The sequence below is a fragment of the Plectrocnemia conspersa genome, unplaced genomic scaffold (genome assembly GCF_051122295.1).
Source record: "Plectrocnemia conspersa isolate PC_06_02 unplaced genomic scaffold, ASM5112229v1 ptg000003l, whole genome shotgun sequence".
NCBI classification, from domain to species: Eukaryota; Metazoa; Arthropoda; class Insecta; order Trichoptera; family Polycentropodidae; genus Plectrocnemia; species Plectrocnemia conspersa.
In genome coordinates this window covers 17,569,877-17,592,013 of record NW_028277167.1, presented here as the reverse complement: position 1 = coordinate 17,592,013, position 22,137 = coordinate 17,569,877, and the positions used below count along the sequence as shown (strand labels likewise).

General features: G+C 32.4%; 1 protein-coding gene across 1 annotated transcript in view; it reads right to left on the bottom strand.

Moving 5' to 3' along the window:
• The window catches only part of Msp300 (Muscle-specific protein 300 kDa), a 151,882-nt gene that overhangs the window by 129,513 nt on the left and 232 nt on the right, over positions 1 to 22,137 (bottom strand). The window contains exon 2 of the mRNA XM_088182741.1: positions 16,445 to 16,994. Coding sequence (XP_088038867.1) covers positions 16,445 to 16,949 — 505 coding nt within the window. The 5' untranslated portion in view covers positions 16,950 to 16,994. The remainder of the gene's footprint in view (positions 1 to 16,444; positions 16,995 to 22,137) is intronic.

Here is a 22,137-nt window from a genome sequence, read left to right as displayed (position 1 = left end):
CTCAATAATAAAAACCATTCCACTAACAAAATGTTTCTTTACGCAACGTTGCATTCTGACATTTTAAAAGTACCATGATACGAAATTCAGGTCGGGGCTATTAAATAAAATACCCATATGTCTTATGTTAAAAACGCATTTTTTATCAGTTAAAGACACGATTTACGCATATTAGTATTTTTATATATAAGTCATGATTTCCTGGATCTTTATGTGTATATGTACCAGCGCTATATACCAGTTGCAAGTGAAGACCTAATACCTGTAAGTTCTGGGTTCGAATCGTATATGAACACTAACTATTCAATTTCTATCCCGCCTGGCATATCGACATTTGTGATTATTATATAATTATAATTTCGATCGATCATGAATAGTGGATACTTTTTTAATTTTTGACTCCCGGAATCACGTTTCAAAAACCAGGACGTGAAAATATCAGTGATGTTTTAACATCGATAATTTTATATCGATTGATAATATTATTCCATTATAAATCTCAAGATGTTTCTTATAAAAACAAGATTTTAAATTTTATTTCTGTAAAAATAATCATTTGGATATACAATGTATAAGATTTATGTTTCATGAAACAAAATGGATTTCATATAAATGTGTCACATTTTTACAAAAAATAATAAAAATCATGAAATTAAATTACGAATGTGCGAATTGAGTAGCCACTACAAAAGAAAAAGCCAGTTTAAATGTTCAAATATTCAGGAACAGTACCCACTAATAATGACAGACCATGTTTTCCTAGATTTTCCTAATCTTATGGATGAATATCATAATGAATAATCCAAATAAAATTGTTCTAGGTCGCGTATAATGATCGTAAGCTGTAATAGTAGTTACAAATAAGAAAACATATGGTACTGATTTACAGATTAGGATTTCTGTCAGGTGTCTCACTACTCATTACTAACGCATTGGGCTAACGCCTGTCATGTTTCCACAAAACATTATGATAATAAAAGATAAATAAATATGAGCTTAAAATAATAATTAATTTGAAATTGTAATAAATAATATTTTTGATTTGCTATAAACATTTTAATGTTATTTTAATATGATTTAACTTATAAAAATAATAGAAAAGCTATATTTACAATTAAACATAAGATTTTCTACTATAGACATCTATCAGTGATCATTAGAATTTTATATATATAACCGAAGTTATCACCGCATGATAAATGTTATTATAACATAAATAAAATATTTAAATGTAAATAAAAATATTTATTTTTTAAATGTTTTATATTCTAAATTAACTTATCTAAAAATATAAATACTACGTTTGCATTCCACAGCTATCGGATAAACACAATATCCCAATCTATGGAAATATATTAATACAACGTTTAAATCCAAAAATAACTGTCGACACTTTTGGAGCTTTGACTTGTGCCAACAATTAACCATCGCCTTTCAAAATGGGTCAGTGATAGTAGTGATATTCACACGTGTCAAAAATCGCAGTATGGGGTAGAAATTCTATACTAAACAAATATTTTTAGCCTCGCTATATTTTTATAGATAGTAAAAAGTTACAGCAATCGCTCTCGATTGATTCGGACGCTTTTAATCTTCAAAAATATGTATAAAAAATAGTTGACACGTTCACAAAATAACTATGAGACGCGACCGTTAACTAATAAAATAGACAATAAAAGATGATTCTAAAACGCTCCTATACACATATTTCCATTACGCAAATAACGTCCGGGGGCGAAACGCTTTCAGACTCAACCTACACTTTTCTGGCGTTGAAAATACTTATAGTTATTTTCATACAAAAACATTGCCTATATTCTACATTTACTGGTAAATTTAATTTAATACAAATAATAATACTAATTTAAAAGTAACAATATATTAATTTTCAAAGAATCAAAATAGACTTTTAAAAATTCATTGTACACATATTTATTTAGATTACTATACAGACAGATACACTATTAAAATAATAATTAAAAAATTGCATCAATGTGACATCTGACGAACGTTTTAAAAGCGAATCGCTTTCATTTTTCAACGCATCAAGTCCTCGGATGAAAATAAAACAAAGCCATCGGCATATTTCAGAACACTTGGCAACCCCAGAAAGCGCCAGTCAATAAATTCATATTATCTACCGCTTTGGAGTCAATCCATAATGAATAAATTAAAACTGTCAATTAGAGCCTGAGTTTATATTATACTAATACTTTGAAAAATGTGATATACGCATGCGAAAATTGAACAAACAAAGGGCCATTTAAATGTAGGCGTCCATTAATCAGTTTGATTTAATGTCTCTGGTTAGATGGATAGCACTTTAAATTTTTGTGTATACACATACAGTATAAATACACCTGTGTCTGGTTTAAATCAACGGTTAAGTGAATGAAGGTGGAAGGAACAAGACTAATAATCTTCCAGTGTGAGAGTGTTACCAATTCCGGCGAAATACAATTAACTGATAGTGTACTTCAACTTGAATGTAGAAACCTAAGGGTCAGGTATTTGCGAAGGTGTAAAGAGGTAGGTCTTGGCATTGGACAATGAAAACCAACCATCGAAGCTTGCGAAACTTCTATGAGGTCACTCGAGCAAAATCTGTTCTTTAGTCAGTGGGCGTCGATTAGTTTGAGATCAAAGTCTTCCGATTCGGTTTCGAGTGCAACGAGCACATTCAATGCGGTCCATTCCGATGATATGGTGTTCCAATAAAAATAAGAGGTGTAATAACTAAAACGATGAGTAACGGCCGTTAATCGAGACTTTATATACACATGTATATCAAAGTTATATATCTTACATACAGAGAATACGTGGAAGATGGATAATAAAGATGCTGTTGATTGAAGACCGGATCAGAGATGTCGGAATTTTGAGTCCCCGCGTATAAAGGCCATATATACTGCAGAAAGGTTGCGTCTCTTTATACATACATATCATAACTAAACGGGCCCCGCAAAACCCCCAGCCGGTCCTGGACCGGATAGTGTATTAAAGAAATTGTGTTGAGATGCACGATCTTTTAAATGGTTCATCATTGTTTTAAGAATAAGGAAAACACAGAATCGCTGATATTCCTTTCAGACGAGTATGTGCCTCAATCTAAAATAGTAAAAATGGAATACAAAAATCGAAAATAATGACAATTACAGTATATTTATTTACAACTGTCGGTGTAACATAACATCGTATAACGCGTGATCAACGGATACTCTTAAATTTCTGTCCTGTGATTGGTCGGTAGCACTGAAGGGGAAACTGGTATATGGAAATACACAGGGCTGTATTGGTTTATTGTTCTCGAGGTACGGCTGGCAATATTGTTATCTTATTGCCCCTTTCACTATTGTTATAATCAGGGCCAAAAGCAAAAGCAATAAAATCGTGCCATCGCGGTGAAAACGCTCGATTATCAAGCGTTTCTATTAAGACTTTTTATAACAATATTACGAGAGAGAATCGAATAAAGCACATCTAAACCGAATTTTGACCAATAGGATAGCGCAAAAAACAATTATCCCTTCTCAGACGGAAAAAATTAACGTCAAAAGCAATAAAATCGTGTCATTACCTACACTTATCCATATATATGACAGAAAATCATTCCTCAAAATAGGACGATACAGGCAAAATACTTCAATTGAAAACAGTGTATGCCCAATTGATAAGATAAAAAAACAAGAGACTTAAAACTTAAACCTCAAGATCATCCGTTATTTTGGTTTATAAGGCACAAGCGCCACATCGCACATATTTTCTTCATCTGTCAATCGCTATCACGAACTTACTGTTTCGCCTGTCATTATCAACAAAATGTAATCATTAAAACATTAACTGATCTTATAATTTTATCACCAACAATAAACGATTGATTGGCGAGCGCAAAAAGTATCTGTAAACCATCAATCGGTCATTCTACGACCAGCTGTAAAGCATTTCCGAGTATGCAAACACTAAAAAAAACATGTATGTATGTGTGCGTGTTTCCTGCACCACACACCGTCCTCATTTGGTCGCTTCCTAAAAATACACGTCAAAACCTCAAGTGGATTCGTCGTGTGTTCGATATCTTGTTGCAATCCAGTCTTAATATCATTAAGGGCTTGAACTTGACCATCAAACTTTAAACTTTCATGGTCAATAATCCGGCTACTAACGCAGCTAAGTGTCCTACCGTTGTTATTGCAATGAGCATTCTATAAATATAATAACTCTGGTATCAAAATAGAAGAGTACATTGTTAATCGAGGATGATACTCTGATGAACCACGTATATGTCGGTTATGCATTTAAATTACATCATATTCAAAAGTGTCTTTGCTGGTGGAGCATTCTCGAAATTGACGTAATTCTGGTTCGAGCAAGAGATCTGCCAAAAGTGCTTGTCATGCACCAAAAAACATATTAACAACTACGGGTTTACAAATGGTATTTAAGCTATGCAGTTGATAGATAAGCAGTTTATTAAGAGGCAACTACTATTCTTTAACAAAAAGGTTCATACACAATTACAGTGATAATAAAGTTCACATGGTTCTTGTTCACTTAATCGATTGAATATATCCTTAATAAGTGCAACTTAAAATATAATTGCGAGTAAATTAATAATATGGATTCACACATAGGATTATATTTGTGTGAATTTGTCAATATGCAATCGAACGCGTCTCCATTATCTCACCAAGCAGATCCAGTGCCAGTTGGCAAGGCGTCGGACCGTAAAAACGATGGTTTATTATTACTAAACGATAGTAATAAGGTTTTAAATTTCTCGGGCGTAACCGAAACGTCCTTGAGTATTAGACTCGGTTATCATCTTCTGTAACTGCGGTATTCATTATCATCGAGACTATTTCTGGAGTTTGCACCCAGATGAAGGAAACTACTCGACGCCATCTAATAAATGGGATTAACCAGGACCACGTACAGAGTGAGAGTGAGAGTAAATTCTTTGGTTGAGGTGGAGAGAGGGTATAACTAAATCGGTAGCGCGACGGGCTATTTGCGGCGATTTCGATAGACTCAATGTAAACTTACAATATGTTGGTAATGTATATACATTTATGTAGTGCATGCGTTGGCTAGTCGGATTCGTCAGACTGTCAGACATTGAAGATGACGTGACTATGCATCTATGTGGGATATACTAAGAAATCATCCAAACCTTTAATAATTCTATCGCAGTCCTAAACACATTCACATGCTGATTTTTCATTAAATCAGTTACTTATTACATTTCTATTAAAACAGCGAAAGAAAAATATTATAGATTAGAAACAAAAATAATCCCTCATAGGAAACAACAGTAGATGCATGTTAAAAATACGCTATTTTGATTTGTGTTTTGGATAGCAATAAAAAAGTCTATGTAAATCATGTATCTGAAATAATTCCAGAAAAAAATCCATTGTAATTAAATTATTAATTTCTAATAAGAGAGCATTCATTTCTGCCAAGTGGTGCATATTTTCAGTAATTAGTTCCTAAAACAATATTGAAACTGAAAATATAAATAAATATATCTTTTACAAAGAATAATAAAAATAGTTATTTTTTCAATAATTTATAAGTTACTGTAGGACCATCCATAATCGTCGCGTTTTGCAATTAGTTTGTACAAGATTTGTTAAAAGAACCATAGAAACTATTTTTTTAAAACCGCATTTTGCCGGCCTGCCTAAAAGAAACGAGGGTCAATAGAACATCAGCGTGGTCACATGCAATTAACCCTAAAATATTAACTAGGGTGAACAGTATAAATAGCGAAAGAATATGTGCTTTTAAATATAAATATAGGCACAAAAAATGGCTAGCATATTCTGTATTCGAGTAATATCAAGTAGTGAAACTACAATTCCATAGCTGTCGGATTGATGCAACCTAAATTCTAAGCACCTGCTTAATATCTAGAAATTCTAATAAGCTGTATTAAAAAACCTCTATTTTTTAAAACTTCTAGTTTTGACTCATTGAAACTTATTGCCTTTAAAACTTTTAATAAATACTATGGGACCACACAGGCTCCGGTTTATAAAGAACTTACTCGCGTAAATACTGTGACCAAAAGTGATTATTTAACAATAGTGCGATCACACAGAGGCTCTCGTTACGGTTAGAGCTAAAGGGTTCCCTCATAAATACCAAAGGATTCTCCAATGCATTGAATGAATATTTTGCAGAATATTTATTTGTTATGTACGGTCACGGGAAACAATATATCACCGGAAGACAAATAGCACCGTGAGGCCACAATATTCCCGTTACGCAATTCACCTCGGAGATATCCATCAAGCAAATGTGGACAATATACTGTCATGGACGCTCGCACCAGAGAGGGATCAACCACAACATACACTCGCTGCCACGCCACCTACAAGACCTCTGAGGATCTTCCACCGACAAAATCCCTCCGCCATCATCTCCGCCACTTCTTGGAGAAAACATCTCGCCCATTATAGTAGCCGCAATATATGTAAAATAATCTAATAAAATTCTCACTAGTTTTCACCTGCGTCTTACAGACTGCAAACCTTAAAATACATATAATATATAATTATAATGCATCTTATTGTGACCACAGAATGAGGTGTAACTAACTCATGAGGAATCACGCAAATAAATCATAAAAAATTCATCCATATTCGTTAGAATATCGAGAAAAAGTAACATCATCTTTCCTTTCCCCAATCTGCTATAAGAAAACGTTCTACGATATAAGATAGTGACATATAATTCCATGCTTGCCGAAATTATTCAGCGCCAAGCACAAGCACCTCTCGAACAGCTAAAATATCCTAATATAATAAGATGAAAAGAAAGATTCCAGTTCCACCTCAAATCATTTAGATTGGTCAAGGAAGCAAGGGAGTGGAGAATCGTTGATCGACTCCCATTTCTTTTATTTAGGCTGGAACACAGTCAAAAAAATTACTTGAATTTGCTTCAGTTCGGGACTTTTACTACAACTTCTTAAGAATTCGTGGGATTCAGCAAAAAGTTCAGAAAACGGAAGTCGCTTCCACTTCGCTCGTCCGATTTGGTCCAGCCAAACAGTCATCCAAGAGTTCAATTCGACCTAGAACGACTTGAAGTCGCAGCACCACGGCTAGAACGATGCAGTACGTATCTATGTGCATATATTATAATATCAATTTATTGCACGTGTTGTACGGCCATATTTAAACTATTGTGCAAATTTAAAATAATTTTAAAATATTTGTAATTTGTAATTAAACAGTGTTCTTTGTATATCATTGCATATGACAAATTAATCAAAAAGCAAACGATGATCTAGTTGGGTTTTTTTATCGTCTAATTAGAAATTTTTACTTTCATTATATTTTTATTGAATAAAACAAATATTGTTATTGCTCTTCCTTAAAAGTATTTTTGTGGAATTGTCTTCATTTTAGAAAAAAAAGTGACCTAACAATAGAGTTTTGCAAAAAGTTAAAGTTGTTGATGAATGAAACCGATAAGAGCAGTGGGTACGATGATTTATTTGTTTGGCATGCTAAATCACAAATGTCTTTTGCTGTTTATTTTTAAATAAATATTAATAAAAGTAAATGTGAAGGTCTACTATTAATAATATGAACCTATTGGGACTGTGAAAATTAAGCTATTCTGAGACCTTCCACTATTATGGGCTGTTTTAAGAAACGATTCTCGCTAAATTAAGACAACCAAAATATTTGACAAAATCCTTAATCCTTTCCTCTTACTAGATTTTTGCAACAAGCAACGGTTTTCTATATAATTCGATTCTCATCCTTCTGTGTATCGTATCTATTGTATTTATATAAAAGAACAAGCATAAATATCAATACTTAATGTATTCGAAAACAAATCTAGAGTAAGTTTGTGTATTTCTAAACTACCCTTAAAAATAATTTATTGATTTAATCGTTTATAAGACCCGGTTCAATATCCATCACGTGCACAAGATAAAAATAATTTGGCATTGCGTAATCTTCGCAACAGCTGTAACGATCAATATAGTATATTTATTATAGGCTTTGTGATGTGTTGATTTTATTTTAAGAAATTCAACTGTCAATAATTATATCGCAAATGACCGTGTTCGCAATTTGTCATAATTCCAGCATGTCAGTTTCTATTTAGCGCTACTTTTCTTGGCATCGTCCCTTACGATACGATTTTCCATCAGCGTTCCGGTAATTTTCATATCAAAAAAGACTGAGATTGGCTCTTTATTGTTTTTCTTTTCATGCTTTGATGCTTATTTACGACTTGACTGGCTATAAAAGCGCAACGGCAGCAAGCCTATAAGGCCCCGTAAAGTCAACAACATAATTAAATTTCAGTCTACAAAAAATTAACCACCAAGCTTCTTAAACTGTTTTGTTAACTAAACGAGCTACTGACACAAATGATTTATAAGAGAAGGGATCAGTTTTGAAATTTTAGAGAGTCGTATATCTCTCAAGAAAATTGTTGTTAATATATAATATAATAAAAACATCAAAATATGTTCTTGGTGATTGGTGGTTGCAGCTGCGACCTAGATTTTTTATTTTGTTTCACCAATATCCAAAATAAAAATATTGTAAATATATGATTTTTTTTATAAATACAAATTTTAAATTTGATCTTCATTTAAAATATGTATACTTATACATACAATTAAAACATATATAATACATTCAATATATTTATTTGTGAATAGACAAGTAAACAATGTGAATCTTTGGTATTGGATGTAAAAACGCATGTTTCAAGAATCTGCCAAGATATTTCTGAATAGAATTTGGCTTTTGTCGTTTAATTATAACATCACTAGAATGCTCTCAGATATTCAAAATATGCTTACGTATGTACCTAGAACGAGTAACCAAAATATATTTATCAACTAAAAGATAATATTCTATGATAGTCGCCAATCCTTTAATAAAAAAGTTGTTTATTTGTTATTCATAGAGCTTCAATGACAAGGTCATTGGGCTACCTTTAAATGCATAAACTATTATGTGGCATCACAGTTTATATAGTAAACTATATATTATTTTTCTTCTGGTGTCATGTAAGATTCCAGAATTCGGTTATTTCCTTATTGATTAGTTACAAGTATACCTCCTAGTCCTTATTGCACGAAGCACTATTCGGCTGACATCCCCGCCCATATGCATATGTTTCATAACCAATTTATAGTTGTCTTAAAGTAAAATTGCTAACTCCATATTTAACAACTTTACAGGAGACACAAAAAACTAAATAGACAACTTGAAAATAGGAAAATAAAACAATATTTCAATTTTCTTGATATTAAATTTTTGTGTTTAATTGGAGATTTTGGAGGTAGCAATTTTTTGAGTATGTGTATTTCGATTAAAGGTACAAGAAGACATTGTTAAGTCATTTTCATTGAAAAGTGGAGTTAGCAAATATACACTTAAACAACTTTTTACAAAATTTACATTTTGAAATATAAATAAGTTCCTATATGTACTCCATGTATTTGATGGTTGAAAGTAGTTCTCGGCCGCGTCATATCATGATAAGAATTCGGTCATTAGAGACTGACACTCCATGAAACTGTAAGCAAACGTCTAGAAAACTATGTAAACGCTTTCAGTCTATTACTTGTATTAATTTTCTAAAGTCTAGGCCTCACATCCATACAAGAACACTAACTAGACATAGCACTTTATGAATTACATATATTCTGGTAATTAGATATAAGCCTTATTTGTGAAGCCAGCTTTAAATTTAAAAAAAATGACTAGATTTCAATACTAACTTTCTCCTCTTAGTTGTTTATCTAACTACTCAGGTATTTTAAATGCTTCACACTCTCTACTATAATTAAAAGCTCACTGGACCCACGGGAAACTTTCTTATTACCATAAATTTTATTTTATTGATGGTTATTCGTAGGCCTTATACATTCTTTATTTACACTATTTAGGGTCGTCAACGGTCTCCACAAAAATTATAATATCTATATAAAAAATATTAAATATATCATATAAACAATTATTAATATGTCATCGACATAACAAATGTGGTTAATTGGCTCACCACCGATTTTAATTATTTTTTGCCTTCTTTAAATATGGTTATGGAGTATATATTGAAAAGATTAAGAAAAGCAACACATTCCTGTCTGACACCTCTCTCTATTGGAATTTTTCTGTTTGATCACCTTTAATGCTTATTACAGCTGACAGATGACAGATTTTTAGGAAGCTTACATATTTGTGATGTAGCCCGTTTAAAATTAGGTCCTCTATTAGTAATTCACTAACTCATGGTTACCCAAACTATGTTCCGCGGAACACCAGTGTTCCGCGGATCCAAAATAGGTGTTCCGCGGAGCCTAAGTAGATATTTCACAAAAATTTGGAGTAAGTTAAAAAAATTGTTAGTCTTGCTAATACATAAAAATTGTTCATAAATCTTTTTACAGATTTTTTTCCATTTTGACAAAAAAAAATATTATAGAATTTACATATTATTCAAATACTTCTACTGATACATCTAATACTTCTACTGATACATCTATCATCGAAGAAGAAAATAATCTAAAAACTGAGAATACAACTGATCAATATTATGCCTGATATAAAAAAAATTGTAATTTAAGAACCCAAAATCATCAGAGTCATTAGGAGTTTTATTTATTTGAATTTTTATGTTTATTAAATAAATGATATTTCTTTTTCAACATTTTTTATTTTTATTTATACTAGGTATTATGAATTACCCAACCTAAAAAATAAGCTAAGTGTTCCGCCAAAGTTTTCGGATTTGCTAAGTGTTCCGTCGCTGAAAAAGTTTGGGAAGCCCTGCACTAACTGATAAGTCTGAAGTCGCTGTACATATTCGAATTACTCTTTTTAGGTAATGGAATATATATTTATTATAGCCAGTCGTGAGGTATTTTTCCAGAGAAGTATATTTACTGAGGCGTTGAGTGAATATTTTCAGGTATTCCTGACGTCCTGGCCGCGACGGTAAACAACAAGGGACGCGATCGCGACTCTAGGGCAGTCGTAATACAACAAGTATTGACAGATTGTCGACACCGCCCCTTAGAAATTTCAAAAAGTGCTTCATTGAGTAGACGCTACGCCGATAAAGCAATAAACTGTAACCTAACCCTCCTAGTAAAAATACGCTAGAATAGAAATACGAATACGAGCCGTATATCTTAGAAAATTCTACTTTTTTCTTCGTCGTGAACGTCATATTATCTCAATAAACAGTTGGTGGTAAATTTCAGCCACAATTATCCCTACGGTATAGAAGAAACGGGATTAAAAATAAATACGACCGTTATAGTACCCAATTTTGTTGCAACTGAAGCTTGATAGTTTCTATGCGAAATCGACAGCGTTTCCAATCAAGTAGAAACGCCGATTCCATTTTTACTAGTATTGTAGCATGGCGAGTATTCTTTTGTAAAACTTTTACTCTCTAATGAAATGATAATACAAATAGCAGAAAATCTTAATTTATAAAAATTAAAAAATTATTCCATTTATCCTAAACGTCTTCAAAGTATTTAGATGCCAAAACAATCGACATCAAAAGCAACTAAAATACAAGATCGAGTCTTTTTCGCAACATCTCTAAATAATTGATGTGCAAAATACGCTTCAAGAATGCAAAACATCGCTAATCCCATCAAGAGCGCAAGATTGATGGGGTACTTAAGCGCTAGCGCCCAGGAGAGGAGGGATCCTCTCCTATCGCTAGATCACCGGCAGAGTAGCAGCACTGCGGAAGGTGTTTGCTTTTTCATCAAAACTATATTAAAAGGTCGACCAAACAAATATCGGAGTATAATACGCGTGGGCCGGTCCGGCACCACTGGCAGCCGTCCAGCCCATTAGATTTATTCCGGCTCAGTGTGGGAAAAAAAATATCCCGATGTATATGTATGTAGATGTATCGGAAGACCGCAAGACCTCCGACTTTCCTCCGCCGAGATGTAAAAAATTGTGCCAAACTGTCGTACAGAACGCAAAGCTGTGACCCATATATGAAAAATAGCGCGATCGGGTCTACGAACCGCGCCCGATATATCGCGCGGTGCGTCTGTAACTTTTCAAACATCGCAAAGGTAGACAAGTGACGAAATCTGACCGTTGGTATACCGCAATGAACGGATAGACGTACGTCATTGAGAAGTGTGTTTGTGAAAACGTGAATGGTAAACTTATTCGCGAGAGCGAGTTTAACAGTTGTTGTAATTTGGTTAGCGTCAAACTAAACACAACTTCAATCGATAGCCAACGTAGAATAGTGACGAAATCTGACCATACGTATACCATACCGATTATATGAATGTACGTCATTGGAAGCGTGTTTGTGAAAACGTGAACGGGTAAACTTTTTCGCGAGCGCAAGTTTTTCCGTTGTTGTAATTTGGTTATCATCAAAATAAACAAAACTTTATTCAATGTAACAGATTTTTAGTGCCTTTGTAGCCTGAATCACATGAATTGGAAGCAGAAATCGATTGGTTTTAGTTTCATGGGAACGGCTTACTTTCCTTTTTTCCAATTCACACATCCCTTTTTATTTATGGGGCGTATACAGTCATATGGTGTGATATAGTAAATGGGATATCCTAGATCAGTGTTCTCCAAACTTATTAAAGACTTTGAAAATTATATAACAAGCTAATCAGTATTTTAATATATTCGCATAATGAAAACTCGCGACTTGCGAATTTAAAAAGTTTGCAGACAAAGGTCTGCAAACTTTTTAAACTCGCATGTCGCAAATGTAGTTAAATTTTAATCAAAAAATATAATTTAATATTGGATACTTTAGTAAAACTAATTTTATTCAAATAAAGCGTCTAAATTTATTTTTAACAAAAGTGCATTAGTTTTTAATAAAAAATTGCCCAACAGCGCAAAATTTTCTTAAACACCTGAATCAAATGTTAAGCTCTATTTTTGTGCAGCGATTTAATAATTTACTTGATATGCCGCGAACTGCAAAAAATAAACTGATGTGAATCATGAAATATTTTATCGAAAATTTTAGATTTTATTTTAGATTTGAGTAGATATTATTTTACGTATACCACAACATTTTTGGATACTTTCTCAGAAAAATTTTAAGAGCTATTATATTTTTAGGAAATTTATAAATGTAAGTTCAATTTCCTCCAATCTCGAATCGTAGTTTTTTTTATTATTTCAAAATTTATATTTAGTTTAATACAGTGAAATCTCAGTAAAGCAAAGCTTACGTGACCGAAGAAAAAATTTCGTTATACTTAAAATTCGTTATATTGAATGTAAGGAAGATGATATATTATTTTTTATTTTTAATTACTATATTACTACAGTATCAAAATAACGTATTACAAGATTGACAGATCGTTTTTTGTCCATTTTTAAGGATACTGTAATGAGCACAATAAAATATGTTAAGAAAAGTTTGAGGGTCGGCGAAGCACCTTGAATGTCGCTTGTGAAAACATCCGGCACACGCCAAGTCAAATATTGGTTCAAGTAGTAACGTCACTCTTAAATTCGAATCAAAATATTTTGTTATACTGAGATCAGTCTTCGTTGCAATGAAAACATTTTGTATGAAAGTTTTTCTGGGACAAATTGAAGATTCGTTATACTGGGAATTTCGTTATTTCGGTATTCGTTACAAAGAGATTTCACTGTAGTTGGTATTTACACTTACTTGTTCACACAATCATATAAAAAGCGAATAAAGGAGTTTAGATATCTTTCATATTATCTGCTAAGAAAAATATTTATTCAAAATAAGATAGGAGGGTATTTTAAACCGTATTTGGAATTTTATACCGCCACCAATATTTTCACCCCATATTTCAACATATCACTTAATGAACGTCCTACTCTAATTTAATGCAGTTTATTGCTTGATTGAGTTTCTGTGAATTAAATAATGTTTTTCAGCGTCTATATTATATTTGTAGTAAATAATTAGTATTCACCGTAAGCGAAAAAATCATCTAATCCTACTGCAGTATTTAAACTTTCACATCCATCATTTACACATCTTTACCTAATTTTTAAATACGTTATTGATTATAAATAATTTCGTAGCATGTTTCTTCCACAAGGGAGTCTGCCATTTTAATGTTCAAAGACATAGATAGATGCCGAATTCTTTAATTTATTGTCATGCCATTTAATTACTAGCGGTTCTCATTATGCGTGTAGCCAGTTATAAAATATTTATTAAGTTATTATTTGCTATTTCTTTGCTCTATAATATATTGTCACTATATAAGACTAACATTGTTTTCTAATGTTTTGAACCTTATCGCTTGAACAATCAGATAAAGCTACACGCAAGAACCAATTCCATTCCACCGTATTTTCCTTGTTCTCAATTACTTTCAAATAACACACATTTAATCGAAAACATTGTAAACCCTTGTGAACTCAGTAAAACTGCTTGTAAAGCATATATGGTATATCTATATACGTTGTTATAAATTTACCATATTTTTCTCAACGCATGAAAACTATTTTTCTTTAATATGGCTATCATATGTTTTCTTGCAGTTGAGTCTTTTCATCTCGACTTTCATTTGCAAACACAAGATAAGCACAACAGATCAGTGATATAAGTCGGTGACTAATATCTAAAAGAGCTGGGGTCGAATCTTATATGGAGCCTAGTGTTTTTTTTATCGGTCGATAAAATCATTATATAAGGTTATTGAATCGACACTGACGTTAATAAAAAATGCGCCTATATATAGCAATTTAGCAATCAAAAAACGGAAAATATAAATGCCCGGAAAAAAAAGCGCAACAGCAAGATTCCCCGCAAAACATGCATAGTATATGGTGTAAATATGAGAGTATCATCGACTTCGAATAGTATTTTTCTAATATAAAATTATAAAAATAAATACACACTCAATAAGTTATTGTTAAACTAAAGTCGCATTGTAGGATACATATTGTATAGTAGAAGCTGATATAGTGGATCGCATTGCATTGTTTTCTACAGTATATTGTATTATATAATACATAAAACAATAAATTATTTACCCTTTGGGATGAAACATATTAAAAAGGAGAGTTAATTATAAGTTATAGTAATACATGGATGTGAAATGTAATGTTTAACACTGGTTGAATAAAAGGAGCAGTATCGACACAATACAAAACGATGGAACATATTAAATTAATCATAAATCTGATAAACTAATTAATCACGGAAGTTCGAGTTAATGCACTAATTTATATAGTGAAAGGCATTTGCTTAAAGTAGCATAATTATTTTACTCTAATATACTTACTATTAAATGCTGGCTGAATTGAGCAATTGAAAAAAGTTTCAAGGGAGTTTCTTATATACTATAAATACAATATGAACCTGTCATAAATAGCTACATGTTTAAAATTTATAGCGAGATTTATAGAACTTTTCCAATAAAATTTGATGACATTTGTGGCGTGTGGTAAACCAAAATCCTTTATAATTTTACAACTTAAATGTCATTGAAAATAACGATCGTCGTAAAAGAACAAAAATAAATTTAAAAAAGGTTTTCTATCAGAAATATCTCCAAGGTTGAGTGATTTTAATTAATGTCTAATGGAAACATCAATAATATATTAATAACTAACAAGAGAGACCCAAATAGTAAACTATTTTTAGTGAAAGTCCGTTTATATGTATGTAAATACATTAATTAAATTTCCGCGAAGGCTGCTATCGGTAAATTTTCCATCATGAACCTCTCGCATAAAAAGACAAAAATACGAATTTAGGCCGAGACAACGTAATATTTATTATAGAATATCAAGCCAGTAACTGTAAAGCAGCAATTGCCTAACATTGAAAATTTATAACTTTTGCGATCAAAGAAAACGTTTTTTCTATTATGTCACATGCGTTGGTTGTATATATTTGTGCTTTTGTAAATATGTATCAATGATTCTCAATGTATGTTTTTAATCGAACAGTTGCCCAAGACCTACTTATGACAAAATAATTTTTCGAAAAGACAATCACATTTTATATGTATATTGACTCTTAGCTACCAATAAAGTGCAACAAATCAATTGTGTAATTATGTTTTTTTTCTATTGTATATATTATTTTAAGAGAAAAATATTTTTATCTGGGTATTTTATTAGTCACGTGAATACTTTGTGACGCCCTCAACTACACCTAACTATTATGGCACTTGTCCCTCTTCATCTAAACTTTTCCTACTTAACAAAACGAGATGTTTCATATAATTCAATCAAATCATATGAAGCTGTTGATTCGCTTAACTCTTATGATTATTGAACGAGCGTTCGAAATAGATCAAATTTGAACGTTATAAAATCCCTTCAACAGTATTTGAATATGTTTCCAAATTATATCATAGTGCCATTTAAAGTTTCAATAGAGAGAAACAGACTTATCAATTAGGTAAAGGTATAGTAATATAATAAAGTCTTACCTTGCAGCAGATGAATAGTAGCTTGGTATTCGGCGAGTTTTTCATCAACGTAGTCCTGAGACTGGTTGGCGATGATTTCGGCCGTGGAGGGGCCTCTCGGCTCTTCGTCTTCGTAGTGCAAGGGGCGCGGAGGCTCCAGGGGCACTCCCACGCCCACGCAGTCTCCGTCGTAGGGCGACGAGTAGAAGTACTCGGGCGAGTGGCACATCACCGGCGAGGCTCCGTATGGCGATATCGAGACAGACGGCGAGGGCGAATGAAGGCGTCGAAAGGGCGACGGACCCTGGGGCCAAGTGGGCCTCGGCGCGGGCAGGGGCGATCCTATGCCCCTGGATCCGCGACCGCCGATTCCTCCCAGAGCGGGCGACACCAGCGCGGACGAGTGTCGGGGCCCCGAGATGAGCGGCGGCGGGCTCGGGGCCCACGGCGAAGCGGACCTGAACATGGGCGACGGAGGCCCCCGGCTGCGGCGGCCTTGCGGCCCTGCGCCCGGCTGGCCTGACATCCCTACCGATTGCTCCTGTCAATCGGGGGGGTCACAACACCATCTCTGCAAAGACATAAAATAAATAAAGTATAAGTCAAAATTAAAGAAATCACATAATAACGAAGGAAGGGATGGCCAAACGTTTTACACAATAATCTTATTACATTATGACAAATATATTTTAAATGAAAGAATCTGTATTTGTGCATTGAATGAAAAAATACCGAAGTTACAGTATGAATTCTACAACTACGGAACGTAAGATGTTATTTTCACGCAAAATAACTGCATGCTACCCGTTTTATTTATCTGCTATATTTGCTTTCTTCCAGCCACAAATTTTAATTCGTAACAAATAAAAGGTTCTTCGATTAAAACATACAATAGTATGATTTATTCCTTTTAATATAAATATTGAGTTGTATTATTAAAAAAATATTATATTTAAGTTTTAGGAGACCCCCCAAACCAAACTTGGTTAAAATGTACATATGTACATATATACACTCGGCTCTCTTTTTATGCGTATTACTTTTATACGGTTTTCAAGTTAAACGGTTTATATTTCAAGAGGCATTTTTATTTGAATAACTACTTAAATGACATCCAGCAAACTTTTTAATTGAAATTTAAAAATAACTTAAAAATATGTTTTTTAATTACTGATAGTTTTGCAAACAATTTTGAAAAAAATATTTGATTTATTAAACAACTCAAGAATATCGGACTTTCGAAATTCTTATTAGACTTATTCATAAAGAAGTTTTTTTTAATATTATTGACAAATATTATTATTTATTTATTTTATATTTGCAAGAAATGCATTCTCAATACGTATGGCGTCTGATTTAATGATAAATAAAGATGTTTTTAGATGAAATATACACACATTTTCTTAAGCTGATAAAATTGCAATAGTTAAATGATACACAGCATTTGAATGTGCTTATAAGAAAAATTTAAGGAAGTGAACAAATTCCAATAATAGAAATCATGAAAACATTAAATCTTTCTTACATATTTAATTATAAGTGATCTATAAGAGATAGCCTTCATGAAGCCTTTTCAAAAAACAGCTTGTAAAACATTTTTTTCCAGAAATATTTAATCTTTCCTACCAAACATTTAGTCTCGAAAAAAATTTGAAGTTTAGTTTTTAAATTGGTTGAATACTAATAACTTTAGATTTGTTAGAATCTCTATATATGTGCATATATACATACGTATATGTATACAGGCGGCCCTCGACATTCGAACGTTCGACTTTCGCACAATTCGCTATTTCGCACATTAAAAAAAAAACATTTTTTTTTAATTAATTTTTTTTTTTAAAAAAACGTTCTGATACCGGTAAATCTTTTGCTTCAATCGGACGTTCGTATGATACAAACAGGTCTACGATATGTTCAATTTTGCAAAATAAAAATATAATTAAAGAATACGTTCAAAATTGTGGAAAATAAAGATATATATTTCTACAATCTTTAATGATATGTTTCCAAAAAAACACAGCAAAAAAAACATGGATGAAATGGAAAATCTTTGTCATCGTAGATTGATGACCAACATCAAAAAGATGTCCCTCTGAGTATTTCAATTATTCAAGCAAAAGTTTGCACAAAGATTGGAAGGATAGATTAAAAAATATTTTTTCAAGCAAGTAACGATTGGTTTTACAATTTTAAAATGAGGTATTCTTTTCATAATATATATATATATATATATATATATATATATATATATATATATATATATATATATATATATATATATATATATATATATATATATATATATGTATATATAAAAAAATAATGTGTGTGTGTGTGTATGTTCTAACACAACTATGGAACGCCTGGAGCAATTTTAACCAAATTTGGTACATATATTACTTACTATTTGGAAAAATACTGTGAGGGCTAAATATCCCTAAGCCTCTAGGGGTAGAAAGTGACATGTAAAAACTTATATTAGTGTTAAATCCATAGTTTTAGTGGTCGCTGAGATGAATAGTGACATTCCGGAAGCCGCTTGAGTCCAAGTTAACCCCCACATCGGCATGTGGAGGGAGGTGAAAATGGGAGAAAAATATACGAGCAAAAATGACCGAGATTAGTGTCGAATAAGCACTCCAGATGACATTTAAGCCTAAACTAAACTTTTCTGATTCCTTTTTCTATCTAACATAAGATTGGGGTAAATAAAACCCGGGCAACGCCTGGGTAATCAGCTAGTTAATTATAAAATTAGAAGTAAGTTTTAACCAAAAGACTTCTGACAATCTTGCCAAAGAAAAAAAATGAAAATTTTATAGTACAACAGTAGATTCTTTGTCTAGCGCATTTATTTGTATGAATAAATTAATATAAACAAAAACTACAAGTGAAAGTGTAGTAAAAATCAGTAAAATAGGATTTCCCGTTTATGTAGTTTTAGCAGATTGTCGCGAATCTTGTTTTTATTAAGAACAAATTGTATTGGTCGCGAAATTTTCGTCTTAACTCTTTTCGATTATATCTGAAAAAAGTTCGTGGCAAGTGTTGCTGTTTGAATATTCTTCTTAAAATATGTCTACACAATGGAAGAGCTTAATAAATAATTTAAGCAACATTTCAATTTGTTTTAAACGTAGTCTTTTGCTTCTTTGTAAATACAATATAAATATATCGATTGGCTCGTCGTTCTTCCGGTAATTTTGGCTCAACTCTTTCATGAGACGTGCTGATATTTTACTTGTAATATCATGTTTATTTTGAAAAAAATATGCTAGTTAATCGCTAGCATTTTATCTATTTAATAATCGCTCATGATTAATGATATAAAAATTATTATTTAATTTATAATATAAAATATATTGTCGGGACCACCCATTCGAGCATAGGAAAAGACTTGCAAATACTCGTTAAAAACGTAATAAATCAAAGAGTTAGCAATTGTAAGCGATTAACTGAACAAGTGTATTCGTCACTCCAACGTGCGTGACGATCGGAGATTTGCACGCATTAGGTAACTGTAATTATTAAATCAACCACAAATAAAAGTCAATCGGCGTCTTTATAAATATAAATCGAAAGTAGTGCTATATAGTATCGATGAAATCCGACAAGCCAGTGAAATATGCGGCCCAAGATTACAAGTGCCCCATGGCAACAATATCGAATTTTCAGCTGTTAAAATTACGACCGCTACGCATAAGCATTTTTATAAGAAAGGTAACAGACAATAACAATATTTTTTAACCACCAAATCGTCGAGGATAAGAAGAGCAAAAGCACTTATTTTATTTTAGAAAGCGTATATAATAGCGACATTAGACACTTTCGTCGGGAACTTCCACCAGATTCATTAGAACTCGCAGCAAACGGAGCTAGGCCAAGCATCCAACGAGACTTAGAAACAATGGAAGCAGCCGCTTTCCACGTTTCGTCAACCCTGTTCCAGCTACGAAGTCCGAAATCTATAGTACACTCCTATCTTCAGAGACGAACGGATTTTACGAGATTCAGACATGGCTACAACAACATTACGTAACTATAGTAATTACACAAATTGTATGTGCGTCAATTTTTTTGCGAATTAAACATTTAATATTATTAATAAGTTCCCCTTTTATAAAAATAGGTCAGTATATTTTTTAGAAAATATCATATTGGAAATCACACCATTACAAACATAATAAAAAATATAGATACGCAAAATATAAGTACACATTGTGCCTCAGCGAAGGTTAGCTTTTAACGCCATGTTTTACTTGTTTCGGGTAAAATGGCCAAGGAATAGCAAACATTATTCAATGCAATATATTAAAGACCCGTTAGGAATACATATACTAAATAAAGTTTTTGTTGGTAAGTATTACAAGCTTGTCATTTACCCCGTGCCGTCGGATGCAACGGGATAACGAATAATGCTGTTGATTCTTTAAAATAAATTAAATCAACAATATCAAACTATTATTGCATGAGTAACTTGAAAGTTACTCATGCAGTAATGATTTGAATTACGTCTCTTTCCACGTCGGTGCATCCCTTTCATCGTAACGACCAGTCACATGACAGACGTATTAGAACTTGCGATGGTCAAACGTTGAATATTGAATCGAATGAACTGGAGTCATTTGTAGTACTAGGGCAATTTCAAAAGAATATTTTAGAATCTAATAGAATAATAACATTTGTTTAACCGTTTTACTTAAATTATTGGATAAAGTGAGAAAAAATCATTTTAAATTTATATTTCTTTATACAATATGCATAAAAAACAAAAATGCGCATGCGCACATCAAATACATTTTTTCTACCAGAATAAAAAATGATTTTTATAAAAGATTGATCTTACTTGTGCCGGCTGTTTGTGAGCATACGCGGGAAAATAAAGTTTGCGTCGCGTTCGAAAATAGTAAGTAATGTCGCGTGCGATTCGATCGAATCGACGCGACGGCGCAAAATAGATCGGAGAGCAAACGTCACAGCAGCGGTCGGCTGCGAAAATTGAATTTTTTTGATCTGACGCTTGCACATGGACATAACACGACAAATATAGACCATCATCACGTAAGAGCAGCCGATGAGGAAATGTATAAAATCGGGTTCGCGGCGAAAAAATCCGCAAATGGCACCGCTCTGCCCACGCGCTCGGGGGTTACAATTATAAAGCGTGAATCAAAAGCTGCGCACCGTAATTAGATTTATTGCAGCTGCAACTAAGTGATTTCGCGTATTTTTTATATTCAATGAAAAATGCCAAATAAGAACCTAATGCATTTATAATATTATTTATTAAAATAAAAACATTCTTTTTTGCATAATTAAATCCATATTTTCTAGTATACGTAAAGCAAAAAAAGATTTTTTTCTAGTATACATTTAAAAAACATATGCAATGAAATATAAGTAAAGAGTAACTGATTTACGAAAGATAAATGTAGGTCGTACTGTGTAAAAAGTCCTTTTTTATACAAGCGCAACACATAAATTCAACCCATGTATGTTAAAGATTTTCATTTCATAAAAAATAGCTCCACTGCACCACTGAAAATAAATCACCACTTGCTTATGTAATACTTGACACACGATTTTTTTTAATATATAAAATAAATAAAATTATAATGCGTAACTTTCAGTCGAACTTGATATTTTTCACTCGTTTATACAATTAAAATAAAAAACAACGCGTGTTGTATCGATAAAACATTAAATATGATTTT